Source organism: Poromitra crassiceps, assembly GCF_964638095.1.
Source record: "Poromitra crassiceps genome assembly, chromosome: 1".
NCBI classification, from domain to species: Eukaryota; Metazoa; Chordata; class Actinopteri; order Beryciformes; family Melamphaidae; genus Poromitra; species Poromitra crassiceps.
The window spans coordinates 114,607,266-114,626,545 of NC_139623.1; the positions used below are offsets into that span (position 1 = coordinate 114,607,266).

Consider the following 19,280-nt stretch of genomic DNA (forward strand, 5'->3'; position numbering starts at 1 on the left):
TATCTGTGTCCAGGCCTGAGCGAGTGTGTGTGAATGTGTGTGTTTTGTGTGTGAGTGAGGCTCCAGTGAGGCTCTGTGTTCTGGTAGTGTCTGCCTGCAAGAGGCTCCCCTTTCATACTGGAGTTAATGAAGGGGCTGGGCAGGCGAACAGGGGGAGGGGAAGAGGGATGGAGAGGGAGGAGACAGAGGGAGCAGAGGAGGAGGAGGAGGAGGAATGGAGATGGAGGGATGAAGAAGATAGGAAAGGGCGGACAAAGTCAGTGATGTCATTGTCAAGGTTAACTCTTTCACTGCTGGCAATACTTTTTGCTTTAAACGAGGAGGAAGATCCACACTATTGCTTCAACACATAATGCACAATAATGACCAAACACTGATATATCAGCTTGTGCCTTTTTCAAGGTGAATAAACGCCTGTGCATACTTTTACAGGCAAAAACACCTAATTAACGTTCCCTTTATCACATGATCACATCTCCCTGCACTGCTGGAAGATGCATGACATGAAACAAGTAGGGAAATTGTGTGCTATTTTAGGAATGTTAATAGTGATTAAACAAATTAAGCTGGACTGTTTCTGTGCTCTTTAAAACCAATTCCAGAAACAAATCATCCCTCTGGGTGCTCAAGTTCCAAACTTATATAGGACAAATCAGCATGACATCACGACAACAAAAAAGTATGTCCGGGTGCCACTGCAGCAGTTAACTAGTATGAGTTGTGCCAAACAAACGCTAATATCTCAAAAACGATACATCACATCGATTATATTTTGACTTTGTCAAGGGTCTAATGTAGAGTATGTAGTGTTAAAGTTGTGTGAACTGTCACAGTTTTGTGTGGATTTAGTAAGAAGTACAGCCGGCTAGAGTGAGACACACTCCAGGTTGGTCCCATTATAAAGGCTGGAAAAAAGCATAAAACATAAACTGTGATTTCTCAAAAAGTACAAAAGATAAGTTAAAGCTGATTTAATTGGATAGAGTGGTGACTCGCATAAATGGAGTGTCTAGCTTGAAGGAGCAACACATTTAACTGCTGTTTAAAATAAACCGCAGTTGCCCCCAGAAGCTGTCGAAGCAGTTTGTTTACAAACAACATGATCCCTCGTATAGCATACAACAGGGCTATTCAACTGGCAGCCCGCGATGAGTTCTAATTTTTTTTAATTTTAATTTAATTGATTTAGTTGATTTTTTTTTTACTGTTTTTTTTTTTTTTTTTTACAATTAAACCTCATTTACGTATTACACCCAACTGGTTGTTTTTCAGATGTGATCTAGCTGTGAACTAAACAAGTCAGATCCACTATAAACGTTTTTCAAGAGATGGCGCTGTGATATAGCTAATCACGAAAGATGCATTATAAATGTTTTTTCAGGAGATGTGTGCTGTAGCTAGTTAGGTTCTAAACAAGAAATATGGTAAACATGTTTACAGTAGTTTTCCTTTCTTGCTGCAGTACAATGTTACAATGCTGTGAGATGTAGCTAAACACAAAAGATGCAATATTAATAATGTCTCAGACTGTTTTCAATAATGAAGACTACTTCACTAGTCAATGACTGTTTATCCATCCCATTCACTAATCCATGGTTCTACACAGATTGGTGTTAATGCCTGGGAAGGGCACATTATCCTCACTGCCTCCCTCTGGTGGTTGTCTCTCTACATTGCAGCAGCCAAGTGACATCACAGACTGAAATCAGCTTCACTTTCTGCAATACCAATGGATGGGTAGAAATGACATACTGTAGATATATACATATCTCTATCTGTATCACATGTGTATCAATAAGTGTTGATTTGAGATACAGTAAAGACTCCATCACTAGTTCTTTGTATGGTGTAGCAGCTGGAGAGGCTGCTTTCACCCAGAGGACCGTGACCTCTGACCTGTATAAAGTATCACAAAAGAAAAACAACAATCAGTTTTCTGGTATTGGCCTTTCATTCAATCTTCAAACAAATGACATGCCGTGTTGAAGTAAAAATATTATTTTGTGACTGTCACTAATCTGAAGATGAAACATGTACGTGTGAAATACACTTTCTCATACAAACAGAGCTTCAAGTGTGTGTGGTTTCGTCGACTCAGTGAGACAGGACTCAGCATGTGGGTTGATGTGTTGCTAGTTGTTTGGTATAGCCGAGGACAATTGAAAATTTTTGATTTTGGATAGTGTGCAATGTATTAGATCTCTGGATTGGATGCAGCCTGGACCCTCTCCTCTGTCTCACCTCCTTTCTCCTCTTTCCTGCTGTCCCACAAATGACATGAGGGTGGATCACCTATACTCTCCCATTTATATTTCTTTTATTTAATATTTACATAACCAGGCAGTCCTGAGGGGTATACCACGAATGTTGTATAAGAAGATCCAGGATCTGTCCCTTGATCTGGTTTGTCTAAACCAGATAAGCTCGATTGAAGTTAACTCGTACCACGAACGTAGTTCGCGACTTGTTAAGTGGAACCAGGTTTTTCTAATCAAGTTGAGAGCACGTGCACATGAAAATGTGCGTGCACAGGAGCTCGTGCCCGCAAAAAAAGAGGCGTGGTTTTTAACAACTAGCCAATCACAATGCAATATGGACTGCTCCAGCTCAGAGCCGTAGCTTTTACAGCGCCAGACACGCCTATTTCCTCATTCATTCAAAACCAACTACTACTATGTCAGAATCAAAATCCGCATTGGATATTATTAGTCTGTTCCCTAATGACTGTCTAAAGTTACCACTTTTATTCACATCAGTCATTTATTTGAAGAGCGGTTTCTGCCTCCACGTATCCTAAGGGGTACGGTGGCGCAGTCGGTAGCACTGTCGCCTCACAGCTAGAAGGTCCTGAGTTCGATTCTCGCCTGGGACGCTGTGGGTGCTGGAGTTGTGACCCCCCCCCCATATCTTCAGTGCCTACTGCCCAGGTGGGCTATCTCGTCGAAAGGGCCTTTCTGTGTGGAGTTTGCATGTTCTCCCCGTACCCCCCAGGGGGTTCCTCCGTACATAACCCCCCACTAAAAAACATGCGGAAGATCGTCATCCGACCAGTGACGACAACATCTGAAGTTGGTCCCCGGGCGCTGGAAAGAAAAAGCGACCACTGCTCCTGGCCAGCCCCCTGGAGGAAAGGACAAGCCTGGATGGGTCAAATGCAGAGGACATATTTCACCGGCCACCGTCAGCATGAGTGTGTGTTGTGGCTGCATGCATGTGTTGAAGTGTTCGTGTGACAATAAAGACGGGCTTGTCCGTCTGAAATCGTGGTTTTTAATTGTTTTTTTTCCTACAGCAGCTCAATTCACCCTCTCAATAAACGTTAGGGTTGTACTACAACCCGGGTTTTACGAGTGAGAAGGAGAGCTCTTACTCTAGTGCCTTATTCGCTGCGTACGCAGCCCACTGGAAGACTGTCATTTTTGCTCCAAAAATTACTTTTTACTTTTTTCACATGGCCAGCTCCGTAGAAACTGTGCATGCTGGGGGAGGATTTCTTACGCAGGCTCCGCCTACTGATGTGCCCTGGGGGCGTGTCGTATCGAAGTAACCCCCCCGCCGTGCGACGTTCGCAGGCTGGGGGGACCATGGAGGCAACGCTCTCTTTCGAGTCCCGCCGCACGCGGACTTGTCCGTCCGTGCGGTCCCCAGGAGAGCTCCCGACCAACAATGGGCCCACGGCGCCATTGATGGTGGGCTTGTCCCGGGGGCCTCTAGCCGAGGCCAGGCCGTAGCCATGGACCAAGGCGAGCCTCGATGACGGGTATGAGACCCTGGGAGAGCCCCCGGCCAAACTCGGGCCTTGGGCACCGAGGACGGCGGGCTTGTCCCTAAAGCTACAAGCCGAAGGCTGGCTCTGAGGCCAAGCCTTGGCGAGCTGCCGTCCCCGCCGGGCGCATCGCACCAGCGAGTGGCGGACTGGGCAGGTCCCTGCTGAGTCCCGGACCGAAGTTGAGCGCTGAGCTGCAACGATGGTGGGCTCATAGCCCCCCCCCCCCCCCCCTTCCCCAAGGGAGGTGACTAAGAACAGGTCAGGTCACCCACTTCCCACGCACCCCCTCGTCCCTTCGCGTATGGCCTGCCGTGGGACCCAGGACGGGCCCACTGAGGCCGGGTGGGGTGCCGCCATTGAAGGCGCCCTAGGATGTGGGGCTCGCACCCGCGGGCGTGGGGTGGCTCGCGGCGCCTGAGGCCCCGGAGGGCGACTCTGCACGCGCGCTGCCACCTGAAACCGGTGGTCCTCCCCTTTCCGCCTAGGCATGAGGGACTTGACTGCTTCGGAGTCCCACTGCTGCTTCTCCAACCGCTGGGCCAAATCCTCCACGGAAGGACGGAATAGGCTCTCCGGAGAGATCTTGACCCCCAGTAGCTTCCTCTGCTCCTGCTCAGGGAGCTGGGTGAGGTTCAGCCACAGGTGACGGTGAGTCAGAACGGAGAAGGCCATGACCTTCCCGCTGTTCTGCGCCAGGCAGTCAACTACGCAAGGCGTAATCCATGGCCATCCTGAGCTCTGTAAACAGTTCGGGGCGGGGTCACCCTGCATCTCCCGCAGGAGCACTGCCTGGTAACCCTGCAGGATCGCCAGGTTGTTGGTCATGGTCGCCGCCAAATACGCCTTTTCGGCCAGCTTGGCCGTCAATTGGCATGCCTTCGAGGGCAACGTGGGCCTCGCGACGTTGGAGGCCAGGTGTCTGGCCACCATCTCCTCGAGGGGAGGTATCGCGGCTAATGCGAGCTTATCCCCCCCTTCTAACGCCGACCACGGAGCCATGCCAGCGCAGAGCGGCTTGGCCTCCTGAGGATTCTCCCATCCCGTCTGCACCGCGCGAACCACGTCTATACAGAAGGGCATACGGGGCTTCGGGCGGGGCGCCTGGCGTGCCTGAAAATAGCACCCCAACAGTACTGATTCGGGGGGCGGGGGTGGTTCGGCCCGGGCAATGCCGAGCTTCGCTGCGGCCCTTGATATCACCCCCTGAAACTGCTTCTGGTAGGGCTCGTTGATGCTCATTTCTGAGCGGGCCTCTACCGCAGAGGTGACGGTGGTAGCACCGTCCCAGTCCTCTCCGCTGGACATCTCCCCTTGGGGGGTGTCCTGGGGGGGATCGGCTATGGGGTCATAGGGGAAGAGTCCACCCTGCTCCAACATAGGATCGATGGGCTCATCCCCCCAATTCAAATTCTGCTGCTCAGGCTGGTCTGGGGAACTCTGAGCAGCGGGTATCTCCCCCCCGGCCGAGTGGTCGGACCCAGCGGACGCGCCTCTCTCGGGAGGTGCACCGCTGAGCGGCAAGCCCACCTGGACAAAGAGCATCGCTCTTGCCCGTAGCTCGCCCAGGGTGAAGCCGTTGCAGGTCTGGCAGAAGCCAGACTTCAGCAACGCATCAGTAGCATGGTCATGCCCTAGGCAGAACACACACTCCTTGTGGCGGTCGTAACCGGCCAATGTAGCCTCCCAGCTAACACAGCACATGGCTGTCCCCCCCTTTCTCTTGGCCGCCGCCCGGTTCATTGCGCGAGTTCAGCGAAGCTAACACGCAACAAGCCCCGCAGACTGTACCAAGAATTAGCGGGGGTTATACCGTGTAAGCTAACTAGCAGTAGCCTGCAACGGTGAAGATAGCTGGAGTGCTACACAATGCTAGATGCTAGCTGCACTGAGCAAGCTAGCTATCTAGCTAACTGGAGAGCACGGCTTCTCTAGCCCCTACTCTCGCTTTAACGTTACTCCAGCCGGAGTAAACATGCGCGCTCTACAGTGTAGAGCGCACACGTTTACTCCGGCTGGAGGCGCCAGCTACCTCCGTGTAGAGTCTACACGGAGGTAGCTGGCGCCTAAAGTACCTAGCACACAGACGCTAACCGCACGGGTGCACGCTAGCTATCTGCAACAATACTGGACAATTAGCCTATTGTTCTGTGCTACACAGTACTAATGCTATTCGCACGTATGCAACCTAGCTTTAAACAGTTTTGAGCGTGGACCTTGGTCAGCTCTCAAGCCAATATACGCTACCCCAGCCGGGGAAACGTTAAACACGCTACGCGGCGGTAGCTTTTATACAGGTGTTAACTGCAAGAAGACACTCTTAGCTTTTAGATGACTTGATCCGACGCCGCTGGTGAAGAGAAACAGGATCGGGTCCCCGAAGCCTGCTGTATCTCGTCCACGCAAACCTCTCGAGGTGGGCAAAGTCAGACGGAACGATCCTTATTTCTATAGCTTCTGAGAGCACTAATTTTGAGCTTAACACGGAGCTTCTACATAACACGTCCTCTGTCGGGCTGGAAGAAGTGATGAGTGGCGTACCCGGGGCTGACCGGACGTGACATAGTCAAGTGGGTGAGGTGGGTGGCCACGTCAGCCCCAGGGGGGCACCACGCCACCTGCTGGTCGGTGGTCGGTTTCAATGTAAAAAGTAATTTTCTGAGCAAAAATGACAGTCTTCCAGTGGGCTGCGTACGCAGCGAATAAGGCACTAGAGTGAGAGCTCGAGTTCGAAACGAAGTAAAACTCAATCAAATCGGCATGTCTTTTTTGCGAGTGGAAGCAATGTGTAATCTATCTCCAAAATCCGTATGTATAGACCATTTAGGCTCAATGAATAATAATCTCTCGTGATGATCTCATGATGTGTTTAGTCGCACTGATTGAATAATTCCTATAGGCTATCAATAAAAAAAAGAATGATAATAAAATTAAAAAAGGCTTCTGAACTGAATCGACACGGTACGTGCGGGCATAGATTTCATTTATAAAAAATAGCCTATTTTGTGGTCACATATTATATAGGCTATTGTCAGCAGAGTCGCATATCTCCATATTTCATATAATGATGCTGGAAATATGAAGTTCAATCACATCATACAGGCCAAAAGCAACACAGTTGCAGCTGCAAAATGCAGGAGAAGCCTAGATATGAATAATCTGTGTGCAGGCGATCCCATATTAAATTGCTTAGATGTAGTAGGCTATTCTAGCATGTATGACCATTTCCAACCCAACATCAGCCTCAGCTCTGTTGCGCACACTGCACCGTGCGCTTTGGAGACGTTTATGTAACCTTTTTATGTGGGTTTAGAGATATTTCTCCACTCACCATTCAGCTACAATCGATCGACGGGGTCAAACAACGTATCTAGGCTACTTGAGAGCACAAAAATGAATATATAAAAACATTTTCCAAAGTGGTAAGTAGGGCTTAATTTAAATGTAGCCTGCAACAAGTGCAAGGCTTTAGTCCTTGATTAATTCAACAGGAGCCTTTTTTTTCTTTTTTCTTTTTCTTTTTCATTTGAATGCAATGTATTTTTCATATGGGGACTATGAATGGTGACTCGCTGTTTCCAGAGAGCTGATTGGTAAGCAGGTGGGTCTTTCATGGGTTTTGATCTTATCCTCTGAACTTAACCTGCTACAAAGCAGGTTACCCATAGAGCATAAGTTGCTATGGTGATCTATCTCGACAAGAAGTTAACTAGCGTCGTGGTACGGCAAAACTAGGGTTAAACCTGAAGTTACCTCGCTAAGCCAGTAATCTTGTTTCATGGTACACCCCTCTGGAAGACTGGCCAAGAAAACAATCAAGACAAGTGTAAATTACAGACACACAACATACCTCAATATACTGTATGTGAGCAAAAATACAATCACAATATCATAACAGTCAAGAGTTGCCATAAGCGCTCATAAAACCATTAGCTCAGGAGCAGAAAAGCGGAATATACATTAATCATAGGCAAACAAAGCGTATGATAAAATACCGTATATATGAACTGTGCGCACAAACAGCTCATACTGGTACATTCTCCCTCTGTAAAAGTGTGACAACATTGGGGGGATGTACATTTAAGATCATTGAGAATTTACAGAAGTTCGACCCGGCTTAACTCGAAACCCAATCTGTCACAACTGCGGTGAGGTTCATTGTGTTTCTGCTATCGCAACATGAAATGTGTTTCCCCATACTGTGAGAAGCAAATATCATTTCAAATGGCATAATGTCACTCTCTCCCTATTGTATCTGTACACAAAGCTAACTTATAACATTTCATTGTCATCAGAAAGAAGTCTTGCCTTAAACACACCTGGGTCAGAAGGCCATGTAGTGCAAGTAATGAAAATGAGTTTCTCACCCAGCCTTAGAAAAAAGGAGAAGTTGCTCATTTCAAAGCTGTGAGTGATGAGACTATCTACTCAAACAGCCACTTCTCCTGTCAGGGTGGACTCTGTGGTTATTATTCAGCTGAACTTCTTCAGGTAGATCTTAGATAGACAAGCTTCCTTGACAGAAAGTCTGTTTAGACTTTTCTGTTAGTCTGAGTGATGGAGGAAGATGTTAATTACGCTTCAGTTGTATTCAGAGCTAACACCGCTTTCCCACCTAAAGGTAAGTTTCATTTATTTACATCAGGAATGGTGATTCCACTGTTGATGATATTGAGGAAATATCTTTGCTTATGCGATCACAATCATAAGTAGCAAGTTGTAGTAACAATTGGGAAGGTTAATCCATGTAATCCATTATCTGCTTGAACTAATAATCCACTGCAATAGTAAAGATTTAATGATAATCTCATTATCTGCAGCTTCGGGACACTTATTACACAGTTATTGCAGGGTTAACACATGTCACCTTAGTAGTGTGTGTGTGTGTGTGTGTGTGTGTGTGTGTGTGTGTGTGTGTGTGTGTGTGTGTGTGTGTGTGTGTGTGTGTGTGTGTCGGGGGGGTTATGTGCATGAGGTAGGCGCAAAAGGTGAAGTGATTCAAGTGTACAGCAAAGTGTTCAAATTAAGTGATCAAGTGACTGGTTGAAGCCTGTGGGAAGAAACGTCTCATGTCTGGTTGTTTTGATGTTGTTTTGATGTTGTTTTGATGTTGTTTTGATGTATGCCAGAGGGGAGTACAGGTTCGAACAGGTCATGTCCAGGGTGAGATGAGTCTTTGATGATTTCTCCTACCCGTTTTTTTTTACGCTAGAGGAGTACAAGTGGATGGATGGGATAAATGCAGAGACTGTGTTTCATGGGCAACCGTCAGCATGGGTTAGTGTGTGGTTGGCCGCATGCGTGTGTCGGGTGTGTTCGTGTGACAAATAAAGAAGGGTTTGTTCATCCAGTTCTTCTAAGTCCTGGATGGAGGGCAGGTTGGCACCAATGATTCTGCAATCCTGACCGTCCGTTGCAGTCTGTGCTTGTTCTGTTTGGAGAGGACAGACTGGGTGATGGCAGTGTAGAACTAGATCAGCCGCTCCTGAGGCAGCTTGTACTTCCTGAGCTGGTGTAGAAAGTACATCCTCTGCTGTGCCTTTTTGATGATTGTGACTACATTGGACTCCCACTCCCACAATTTGTAGGTTTCCACTGTACACACAGTGCTGCCGAGTATGTTGAGGGCTGGTTGTGCTGGGGGGGACTACTCCTCCTGAAGTCCACTAACATCGCTACAGTTTTGAGCTTGTTCAGCTCCAGGTTTCTCTGACCGCACCAGAGGGCCAAACTGTCTGTATGCAGACTCATCGCGGCCATGGAGGCCGATGACCGTCTTGTCGTCTGCAAACTTCAGGAGTTTGACAGATGGTCCTATGACATCACTGACAATGTCTAAGACCTCAATTGTGACATAATCAGTGATGATGCTCAAGCCATCATTGATGTCACGATGTCTATACTCATTTGCGATGTCATCAGTGATAGGGGCAGTGGATTAATCCACCTCATGGCCTGGGGGTAGAAACTATCTGAATGTTGAGGTCGTGCATTTCAGGTACATACTGCAGTGAGTACTTGAGAGAAAGGGGAAAATGGACAAATGCAAGAATAAATCATGAAAATAAATTCAACTGTAAAATAAATCTGCTCAGGAGGCACAAATTGCAACTCTTTCACTCCATTTCTTATTTTCTAATGTTGTCCTTCAAAAAGGTGGGTTATCATTCACTCATTGCATCAAATCCTATGTCAACCCTGGATAGGCAAATGTTGTGGTGGGGTAAAGGGGGTACTTCCATTCAGAAATCAGGGAAAGTTTGAGACCCACTGGCTCTCCAATTAGTAGACTTGTATTAATCCTGTTCTGAATACTAATTTGTCAGTATTTGTCAGTGTGCAGTGTGGCTCCTGGCTGGGTCTTAAAGGGATACACCACTTCTTTGGAAGTTTAGCTCATTTGCCACATCCCCCCCACATAACCAAGATACACCATGCCGTACCAGCACTGTCCGCTCAGTTTACAGTGAGCTACAGTTGTGAAGTTAGTAATTATCGCCATAGAATGGAAGCTAATGGTACAGCTGTTAAAAATCTGCCAAAACACACATATCACGGCACCAAAATACAGGTTGTGCTTCGGGTACTCACCACACGATGAAATGTTAATCCAAAATGCACATAATCTGTCTTTTTAGAAGGAAAAGAGGTCGGCGGTCATGTTTGGAAAGTAGTGCCGGATACCAGTCAAATATTTTGGCCCAAAACCCCGTTAATGAAGGGCAGAACCAGAAGGCATGAGATAGTGTGCCCTCTGACACTTGACAACTGTCACACAGTGGTGAGCAGTGTTGGGAGTAACTAGTTACTAAGTAACTAGTTACTGTAACTTAACTACTTTTTTCAGTAACTAGTAATCTAACTAATTACTTTTTCAAATTCAGTAACTCAGTTACAGTTACTAAAATAGTAACTGGGCTAGTTACTAGTTACTTTAGGACATGAAAATAACGGACAACTTCAGAGGATTACCCAGTTTCTGATCCTCAGACCTAGTCCGGGGAGAGAGCTGCAGCCAGAGCCCCAGAGGCTAATGACCTTGATAGGCTATAAGCAGGGTTGGGGAGTAACGGATTACATGTAACGCCGTTAGGTAATCTGATTACAAAAAAACGGTAACTGTAATCTGTCACAGTACATTTTAAGATGTGTAATCTAGATTACAGTAACGGGGGTATAGTAACGACGTTACAGGCGGGATTACATTCGCCCTTGCCTCTTCATTAATTTTACAAAATAACAACAAAAAATGGTGTTGCCCACATCACAGTATAGCACATGACAGTAGAAGCGCGTTACGCTGTCACTTATCTAAATAACGTTAAATCAATGAGGGGTATATATAAGCCCAGGATGACATATATGTTTCACATAGGGTGGTGTTTTCATTCGATGTTTTCTTTGGTCCAATATTGAAATGTCCTACAATTGCAGGTTGTGTTACCATTACACATTATTTAGATCGACCTTTATTTCGGCTCATTTGGTTGCTATTTAGTAGCGAAATGGATAAGCCCAATGCATGCTGGGACAGATGAGAACGAGCGAGGCGGAGCAACAGCAGCAGCTGCAGGCAGCAAACATGATGACAGAGGCACCAGCGCCTGTGGTGCCTCCTCCCACGAGTGCATTCACCACGTCATGGAAATATAACAAGCATTTCACTTTTACGTTCGCTCAGTGTTTAGACAGATCAAGCGTCTTCCACATGGATTCTACTGAAAATTATATTTTCAGTAGAATCCATGTGGAAGGCGCTTGTGTGTGGGGCTGTCAGCTGAACGTTACGAGCTGCCAGGCAGTGGAAAATCTGCATGCCAACTCTGCATGGGGCGAGAGGTTTTTACTTTCACTTAGTGTTTCACGTCGTGTTTCAAGATTAAAGCAACAAGCTGCGTCTTCCACTCCACATCATGAAAAATACCCATAACGTAAATTAAAGTGGTCTTAAAAATAACTTGTTGTATTCTCCTTAACTTCATGTTGGTATAAACATTCTTATCTGGTTATCAATGGTAAAACATGCTTCATCTAGTTAAATAAGGGTTTTAGCCAGGACTCTTGACCAGGACTCCCTGGAAGAAGAGATCTTGTATCCCAATGGGACATTCCTGGATTAAAAAAAAAAAAGTAATCCAAAAGTAACTGAAAGTAATCCCTACATTACTTTTAAATAGTGGTAATCGGATTACGTTACTAAGTACAATTTTTAACAAGTAACAAGTAACTTTAAGGGATTCCTATTTGAAAGTAACCTACCCAACCCTGGCTATAAGCCTCCCCAATAAGCGAATGTTCAATGCCACACTGTGGCACAGCAACACTAACATAATGTGTGCATTAATAACAATCGAAGCAGACTTTTAAAAGTAACGCAAAAGTTACTTTCCCTAGTAACTAATTACTTTGAATTAACTGGTAACTTTAAAGTAATTAAATTACCTTTTGAGAGAAGTAACTAGTAACTGTAACTAATTACCAATTTTCAGTAACTTTCCCAACACTGGTGGTGAGACAGAAGGAAAAATGCTGTGCAATTTATGCTTGGAATAGTGAAGATGGTGAGTGACTTTAAATTGACTGGTGTCTGCTATTAACTGAACAGAGTTGTATCATAGACAGACTCCTTTCCCATATAATGTTGGATAAATTCTTCAATAACTGGTATATTAATATTGGCCTTCAAAAACCCATATTGGCCAGATACAGTACAGTAATAGACCATAATATGATTTTCGTCTTCCTTTCAGCAAAAACTGAGGAGGAGACTGTGTACGATCAAGTGAAGGTTCAGAAAGACACAACAAATCAAACTGCTGACACCCCAGGTAAGCTCTACAGGAGAGGAAGGCAGCACTCACATGTTATTCCTACTAGTTCTGATACCCGTGTCAGCACACAGGGTTAGGGTTAGGGTTTTTGCAAAAGCGGCAATTTAGCGTTTGAACTCGTTTAACGGCATGCACAATGCAAATTGGGGGTGGGCACAAGCGCATGATGTTATAATTGTACTGGGCATAGGCGTGCCACATGCCAAAGCAGGCGTTTCAGCACTAAAATGTGGGGATAGATGGCATTATCCTATCGTCAGAAGCGCACAATTACTTTGCGCTAAGAGCTTTGAAAAGGACCTCTTAGGTGCTAAAACACTCGCTGAACAATCGCACCATAACCTCCGTGCTGCGCAGCGCAGAAACGTCATTACGGACGGACGTGCACCACGCCAGGACATCAAATTATGCTGCTAAAATTGGGTAACCAGCAGATTATTTGGTGAGGCAATCAACTATAATTCACTGAGAAATTGTATCGCAAGGAGGGGTTATGGTAATTGAATTGAGAAAACTTGTACATTGTAGCCTACTTGCAATAGGCTATTCACCTTCACCTGCTATAACCCGGAGGGTCATTGGCATCACAGCCGATCTGTTACAAGCTCTCTCCATCTCTTTCTGTCCTCGGCGGCAGCTCAGTGTTTCATGAGTTTTAATTGAGTCCACTATAAATCCACCAATCTTTTCTTTTGTCTCCGCCATTTACCCGCTGCAAACACATTTCTATTGTCCCACCCCAGTCAACAAAATAACCCGAATTGCATCAAAACACAGATGTTTTTAACAGGTATATGATGTGATAGTGTCATTATGAGATAGGGATAATATATACAGTCAATTAGGCCTACACCTATTCAAATTACGCATGGGTAGAATTACAGCATGCCTCACTCAAACTGTGTTACAGGGACTGCAAGACGGATATCTGGTTTGATTGGTGCAACGCCCAGGCATTGCCAGGCCACACCTGTGAATAATTCTGGTGGTTAACACTGCCCAAATCCCGTTTACGCCATGCATAAATGATTTGGCACGCCTCTAATCTGCGCTTGTGCCTGTTGTTGTGACGAGTTATGCTTCCCCACGAGTATTGCATCCGCACAATATTTTGGGGCTGTTTTAACTTAAACACGTCTACCAAACAATTATATCATTTTTAAACAGTTATGTTTCTGTATAAATCATTACAATTATGCTCCCGTGAGGTGGGGATGCGTTTACCTGCTGCCGGGCGGCGGTGCAAAACTCGGCATAACACCTGGACAAATGCGCAAGGCGGACTGTTATCTTGCCTGCCTTAAGGCACGTGCAAAGAGGTGCGCAAATAGGGGATATCGCCTGTACCAAGATGGCCCACAATCTCTGGCCATCTAGCCACGCCTCGCTCACAGAGTTGGCATGCAGCCTTTCCTCTCTCTCTCTCCACAGAGGGCTTTCACAGTCCTCTCATTGGCTGATTCCAAGTCTGCTCAGGTGTGCTCCATCAGTAGCTAATCAATGGAGCTCTCCATGGTGCTGAAGCTGTGGTCAGTCATTTTGGCAACTAATTAGCCATTTTTGCCAATTTAGTCGGCCATAATGACCTAATTCAAAAATCACATGTCACCATCTGCTCGGGAGCCCTGCTGGTAGTCAAGTCAAGTCAAGTTTATTTGTATAGCCCTAATTCACAAGCATTTATCAGAGGACTTCACAGAGAATAGGTCTAGCTAAATCTAGCTGACACAACAGTAACAATTACAGTAGTAATAATAACAAGATTGAACAATCATATGATAAAAAGAGACAGAGAGAAAGGGAGAAAAGGGGGATGGAATGTGGGGAAGAAGAGAACAGGGAAGGGAGGAGATGGGGAGGTAACATGGGAATGTGGGGGAGTGGAGAGCAGGGAAAGGGAGGAGGTGGGGCGGAGCAAGGGAGGGAGAGCGGGGGGAATGTGTGGGAGGAGAGATCAGGAAAAGGGAGGAGGTAGGGAGGGAGCAGGGGAGGGAGAGTGGGGGGAATGAGGGGGAGGAGGGAGCAGGAGAAGGGAGGAGGTGGGGAGGGAGAGCGGGGGTATGTGGGGGAGGAGAGAACAGGGAAAGGGAGGAGGTGGGGAGGGAATGGGAAATATAGGGGGAGAGAGAGCAGGGAAGGGGAGGAGGTGGGGACGGAGCAGGGGAATGGTGAAAGAGGAGAGAGCAGGAAAAGGGAGGAGGGGGAGCAAGGGAGGGAGAGTGGGGGGATGTGGGAGAGGAGAGAGCAGGGAAGGGGAGGAGGTGGGGAAGGAGCAGGGGAATGGTCAAAGAGGAGAGAGCAGGAAAAGGGAGGAGGGGGAGCAAGGGAGGGAGAGTGGGGGGATGTGGGAGAGGAGAGAGCAGGGAAGGGGAGGAGGTGGGGAAGGAGCAGGGGAAGGGGGAAAGAGGAGAGAGCAGGAAAAGGGAGGAGGGGGAGCAAGGGAGGGAGAGTGGGGGGTGTGGGCGAGGAGAGAGCAGGGCAAGGGAGGAGGTGGGGAGACAGGGAAAGTGGGTGAGGAGAGAGCAGGGAAAGGGAGGAGGTGGGGAGGGAGCTTGGGAAGGGGAAGAGGAGAGAGAGCAGAACAGGCAGAATATACTGTGGCTGGGCGATATGGTCACAAGGGACAGTAAAGACAGGGAACAGGGGAATGTGGGGGAGAAGAGAGCAGGGAAAGGGAGGAGGTGGGGAGGGAGCAGGGGAATGGGGGAAGAGAAGAGCAGAACAGATGTACCTGTGGTACCTGTGCAAAATACGAATGCTGTCAGGAAAATGAAAGAGACACAGAGATACATACTCGTATGTAGGTTTGCTCTTATGTGTAAGAGAATAATGATACTGTAGTAGGCCTACTAATATTGCTACTGCTGCTGCTACTACAACCACTACTACAAGCCTACATATGTTCCGACCTCTAATTACATGTGGATACACAAAGGAAAAAAACAGAGCAAAGACACACATGCCACTTTTTCGCTTCACCTTTACAGCAAGATTAGGCTGATTTTATTTTACAGTCATGACAACTGATCTAGATGTGAAAATTGACCTATATTCTCTCTGATGCTCCCAATTCATTTTCATTATATTGGCATACACATGATTGTAAAAGTAAACAACTCAAATACCTGTTTCTGTCCCATTGTTGTTTGCCATCAGGAGTCTTGGCAGACAAGCAGTTATCCAGCAGTCATCATGGTGTTCAGGTGGTGGCCTGGTGTTTGGGGATTCTTTGTGTTATCTTGCTGTCGGTCATCATAGCCCTCCGTGTCTGTAAGTACACATCTGCTCAAATACTGACATTCCTTCTTCTGTTTAAGCTAATCACTTTGGAGGTATCTTAGTACATAACACAAAAACTACAATTACACCACTGTTATGTCTTAAGGGGAAACATTTCTTATGTGCTAGAGTAATTAATGCGAGTGAGAGGTTGGTAAGTGAGCTCAAGGCAGCCAGTTACCGACCACAACAAAAACCTCAGCTCAGTCAATGATGAACTGAGGAAGGATCACAGCAATCTGACAATCCCGACAGGCAGAAACAAGAACCTGACTAGAGAGAACCAGCAGCTGAAGCGAGAGAAGAGCAACTTAGAGAGACGACTAGAAAACATGACCAGAGAGAGGAATGAGCTCAACTCAACTCTTGTCAAGATTTATGCCTACTGCCCCAAAGACGGAAACAGTCAAGGTAATGTTCAAACCAGTTCAGTTTGGTCCAAAATGAGTCAGTGATAAAGAAATCAGAACTCAGTAATCATCTCTGTTAACTTGTCTTTCTTCTTTCTCTCAGAGAGAGAGTGTAAACCTTGTCAGGATGGCTGGATCCACTTCCAGTCCAGCTGCTATGCCATTAATAATCCTAAAAAGTCTGATCGGAAAACGTGGGAAGAAGCTCAAGAAAACTGCAGAGGAAAGAATTCAGATTTGGTTGTTATAGGAAGTCGAGAGGAACAGGTAAACAGAACACTATGGGAATGTTAAGTCAAGTCAAGTTTATTTGTATAGCCCTAATTCACAAGCATGCCTCCGAGGGCTTCACAGAAAATATGTCTAGCTAATTCTAGCTGACAGTGTTGTCATTAGCAGTTTAAAGTAGTAATAATAACACATTGAACAATCATATGATAGAGAAATATAGAAAATATAGAAATATAGAATAGAATGGGTGCCATGCTTTAACATGACAGGAACATGGAGGGAGATTAATATGGGATTTATTAGCAGTTAGTTTGGAATAGCAGCTCTCAGAAACACAAATGAAGTTTCAAACAGATACAAAAAAGAGGGTAACGCTTTAGAATACAGCCCGCAAATAAGCATGTAGTTATAGTATAACTACGGGGTACAAGGAGTGAATTTAGACTTTAACTAGAGGGTAACAAGATCTATACTTATAGTATAACTACGGGGTACAAGGAGTGTAGTTATAGTATAACTACGGGGTTGCGGGCTGTATTCTGAAGCAGGGGGCCAATTCTGTACTTATAGGCTAATTACGGGGTACCACACTGTACTTACAGGGTAACTACGGGGTTGCGGGCTGTATTCTAAAGCAGGGGACCAATTCTGTACTTATTGGCTAATTACGGGGTACCACACTGTACTTATAGTGTAACTACGGGGTACAAGGAGTGAATTTAGACTGTAACTACAGGGGAACAAGATCTGTACTTATAGTATAACTACGGGGTACCACACTGTACTTATAGTATAACTACGGGGTACAAGGAGTGAATTTAGACTGTAACTAGAGGGTAACAAGATCTGTACTTATAGTATAACTACAGGGTACCACACTGTAGTTATAGTATAACTACGGGGTACAAGGAGTGTAGTTACAGTATAACTATGGGGTACAAGGAGTGTAGTTATAGTATAACTACGGGGTACAAGGAGTGTAGTTATAGTATAACTACGGGGTACAAGGAGTGAATTTAGACTGTAACTAGAGGGTAACAAGATCTGTACTTATAGTATAACTACGGGGTACAAGGAGTGAATTCACTCCTTGTACCCCGTAGTTATACTATAACTACAGTGTGGTACCCCGTAGTTATACTATAACTACACTCCTTGTACCCCATAGTTATACTATAATTACACTCCTTATACCCCGTAGTTATACTATAACTACAGTCCTTGTACCCCGTAGTTATACTATAACTACACTCCTTGTACCCCGTAGTTATACTATAACTCCTTGTACCCCATAGTTATACTCTACACTCCTTGTACACCGTAGTTATACTATAACTACACTCCTTGTACCCCGTACTATAACTACACACCTTGTACCCTGTAGTTATACTATAACTACAGATCTTGTTACCCTCTAGTTAAAGTTTAAATTCACTCCTTGTACCCCGTAGTTATACTATAACTACTAACACTCCTTGTACCCCATAGTTATACTATAACTACATGCTTATTTGCGTCTGTATTCTAAAGCGTTACCAAAAAGAGTCCTAAAATCACAATGTGTCTATTTCACTTTTGAACTAAAACATTTCTGATTATTGACATTAATTGTGTGATCATCAGCAATTCATCTATGACTACAAATCCTACGGCCGCACCAGTGAAACCAGTGGCTACTGGATTGGCTTGACAGAGGCACCTGGGAGTTGGAAGTGGGTTGATGGAAGCAATCTGACTGAAGAGTAAGACACATTCCTAAACACCAACAAACATCATGACATCTGTCACCATCATCTAACCATCATGTTCTTCTCTCAGTTACTGGGTAAACCAACCTTCTACCAACGATCAGTATGCCTTCTTTCTCCAAAAGACTGACAGAGAGCCCTATGGATGGCAACCTGTGCACCCGATTGATGTAAACAGATGGATCTGTGAAATGAAAGCTTTATCTGTTTAGGCATTTCTGTCAACAGAGAAGGTTACTGTCAAATGTCCTTTGTATTAAGTAGCCTATTGATGACCTGGCTGTCATGCAGTAAACTGTTAGCCTGGCTCCAGACCTTCAAAGCCACGCCCACTCCACAGTTGTGGTCCACAACTAGTGGAAGAGGAAATTAGTTTATGAGTTGACGATGAAGTCTGAATATCAGGCTAGTAAAAAATCATTTGAATAGTCATTTAACATAATTTACAATGCAACTGTATCAAACATGATTTCAAGATGTGTGAAATGATGCTTGTGTCTAAAATCTTAATATGATGATGATTGAGTTTTTGTTGCATTCTGTTACTGGTTTACATCACTGTTCATCGTTTGAGTGCTTTGATCAGGTTCTAAAATATCTGCCTTCCCCCATCATCTCAGTTGTTTGTAAAAGTTAATATTTTGAAATAAAGGAAGGGGTGCATTTAGACTGTAACAACGCTGCAGATGATGTCCCTCTCTTCCCTCTGGCTCTTCCCCTGCAGCACCGTTCTCCTGTCCGTAACAACGCTCTCTTCTCCCCGGCCGCTCACACTCTCCCCAGCCTGCGTCTCACCTCCGGCCTCCACACTCTCAGTGCAGTCTCTGGCTAAGTGCTCCGGCGAACGGCAAGTCCAGCAGAGTCTCACCTGCCCGCCGCCTGCACGTCTCTCTTCTCCCGCTGTCCCCCGATCTCCGACAGCCTCTGGACACTCCCCGGCCAGGTGTCCCATCTTTCCACATAACCAGCAGGCTCCCGGTCTTTCCCAGTACCGTCGCGTCGCGTACCTGGTCTT

General features: G+C 45.7%; 1 protein-coding gene across 1 annotated transcript; it reads left to right on the forward strand.

Moving 5' to 3' along the window:
- The first annotated feature begins 8,251 nt into the window (after window positions 1–8,251).
- On the forward strand, window positions 8,252–18,837 carry LOC310781693 (CD209 antigen-like protein C). Its single transcript, XM_083642286.1, has 7 exons — window positions 8,252–8,387; window positions 12,517–12,594; window positions 15,754–15,867; window positions 16,132–16,287; window positions 16,390–16,553; window positions 18,141–18,259; window positions 18,336–18,837. Exons 1-7 carry the CDS (start codon window positions 8,324–8,326, stop codon window positions 18,475–18,477), a joined length of 837 nt encoding a protein of 278 aa, XP_083498412.1. The 5' UTR covers window positions 8,252–8,323; the 3' UTR covers window positions 18,478–18,837.
- The last annotated feature ends 443 nt before the right edge of the window (window positions 18,838–19,280 follow it).

Coding starts and splice junctions, on each gene's coding strand:
- LOC310781693 (XM_083642286.1), top strand. CDS start 8,324: ATGGAGGAAGATGTTAATTACGCTTCAGTTGTATTCAGAGCTAACACC. Junction 8,388..12,516: donor CACCGCTTTCCCACCTAAAG/GTAAGTTTCATT, acceptor TCTTCCTTTCAG/CAAAAACTGAGGAGGAGACT. Junction 16,288..16,389: donor CAAAGACGGAAACAGTCAAG/GTAATGTTCAAA, acceptor TCTTTCTCTCAG/AGAGAGAGTGTAAACCTTGT.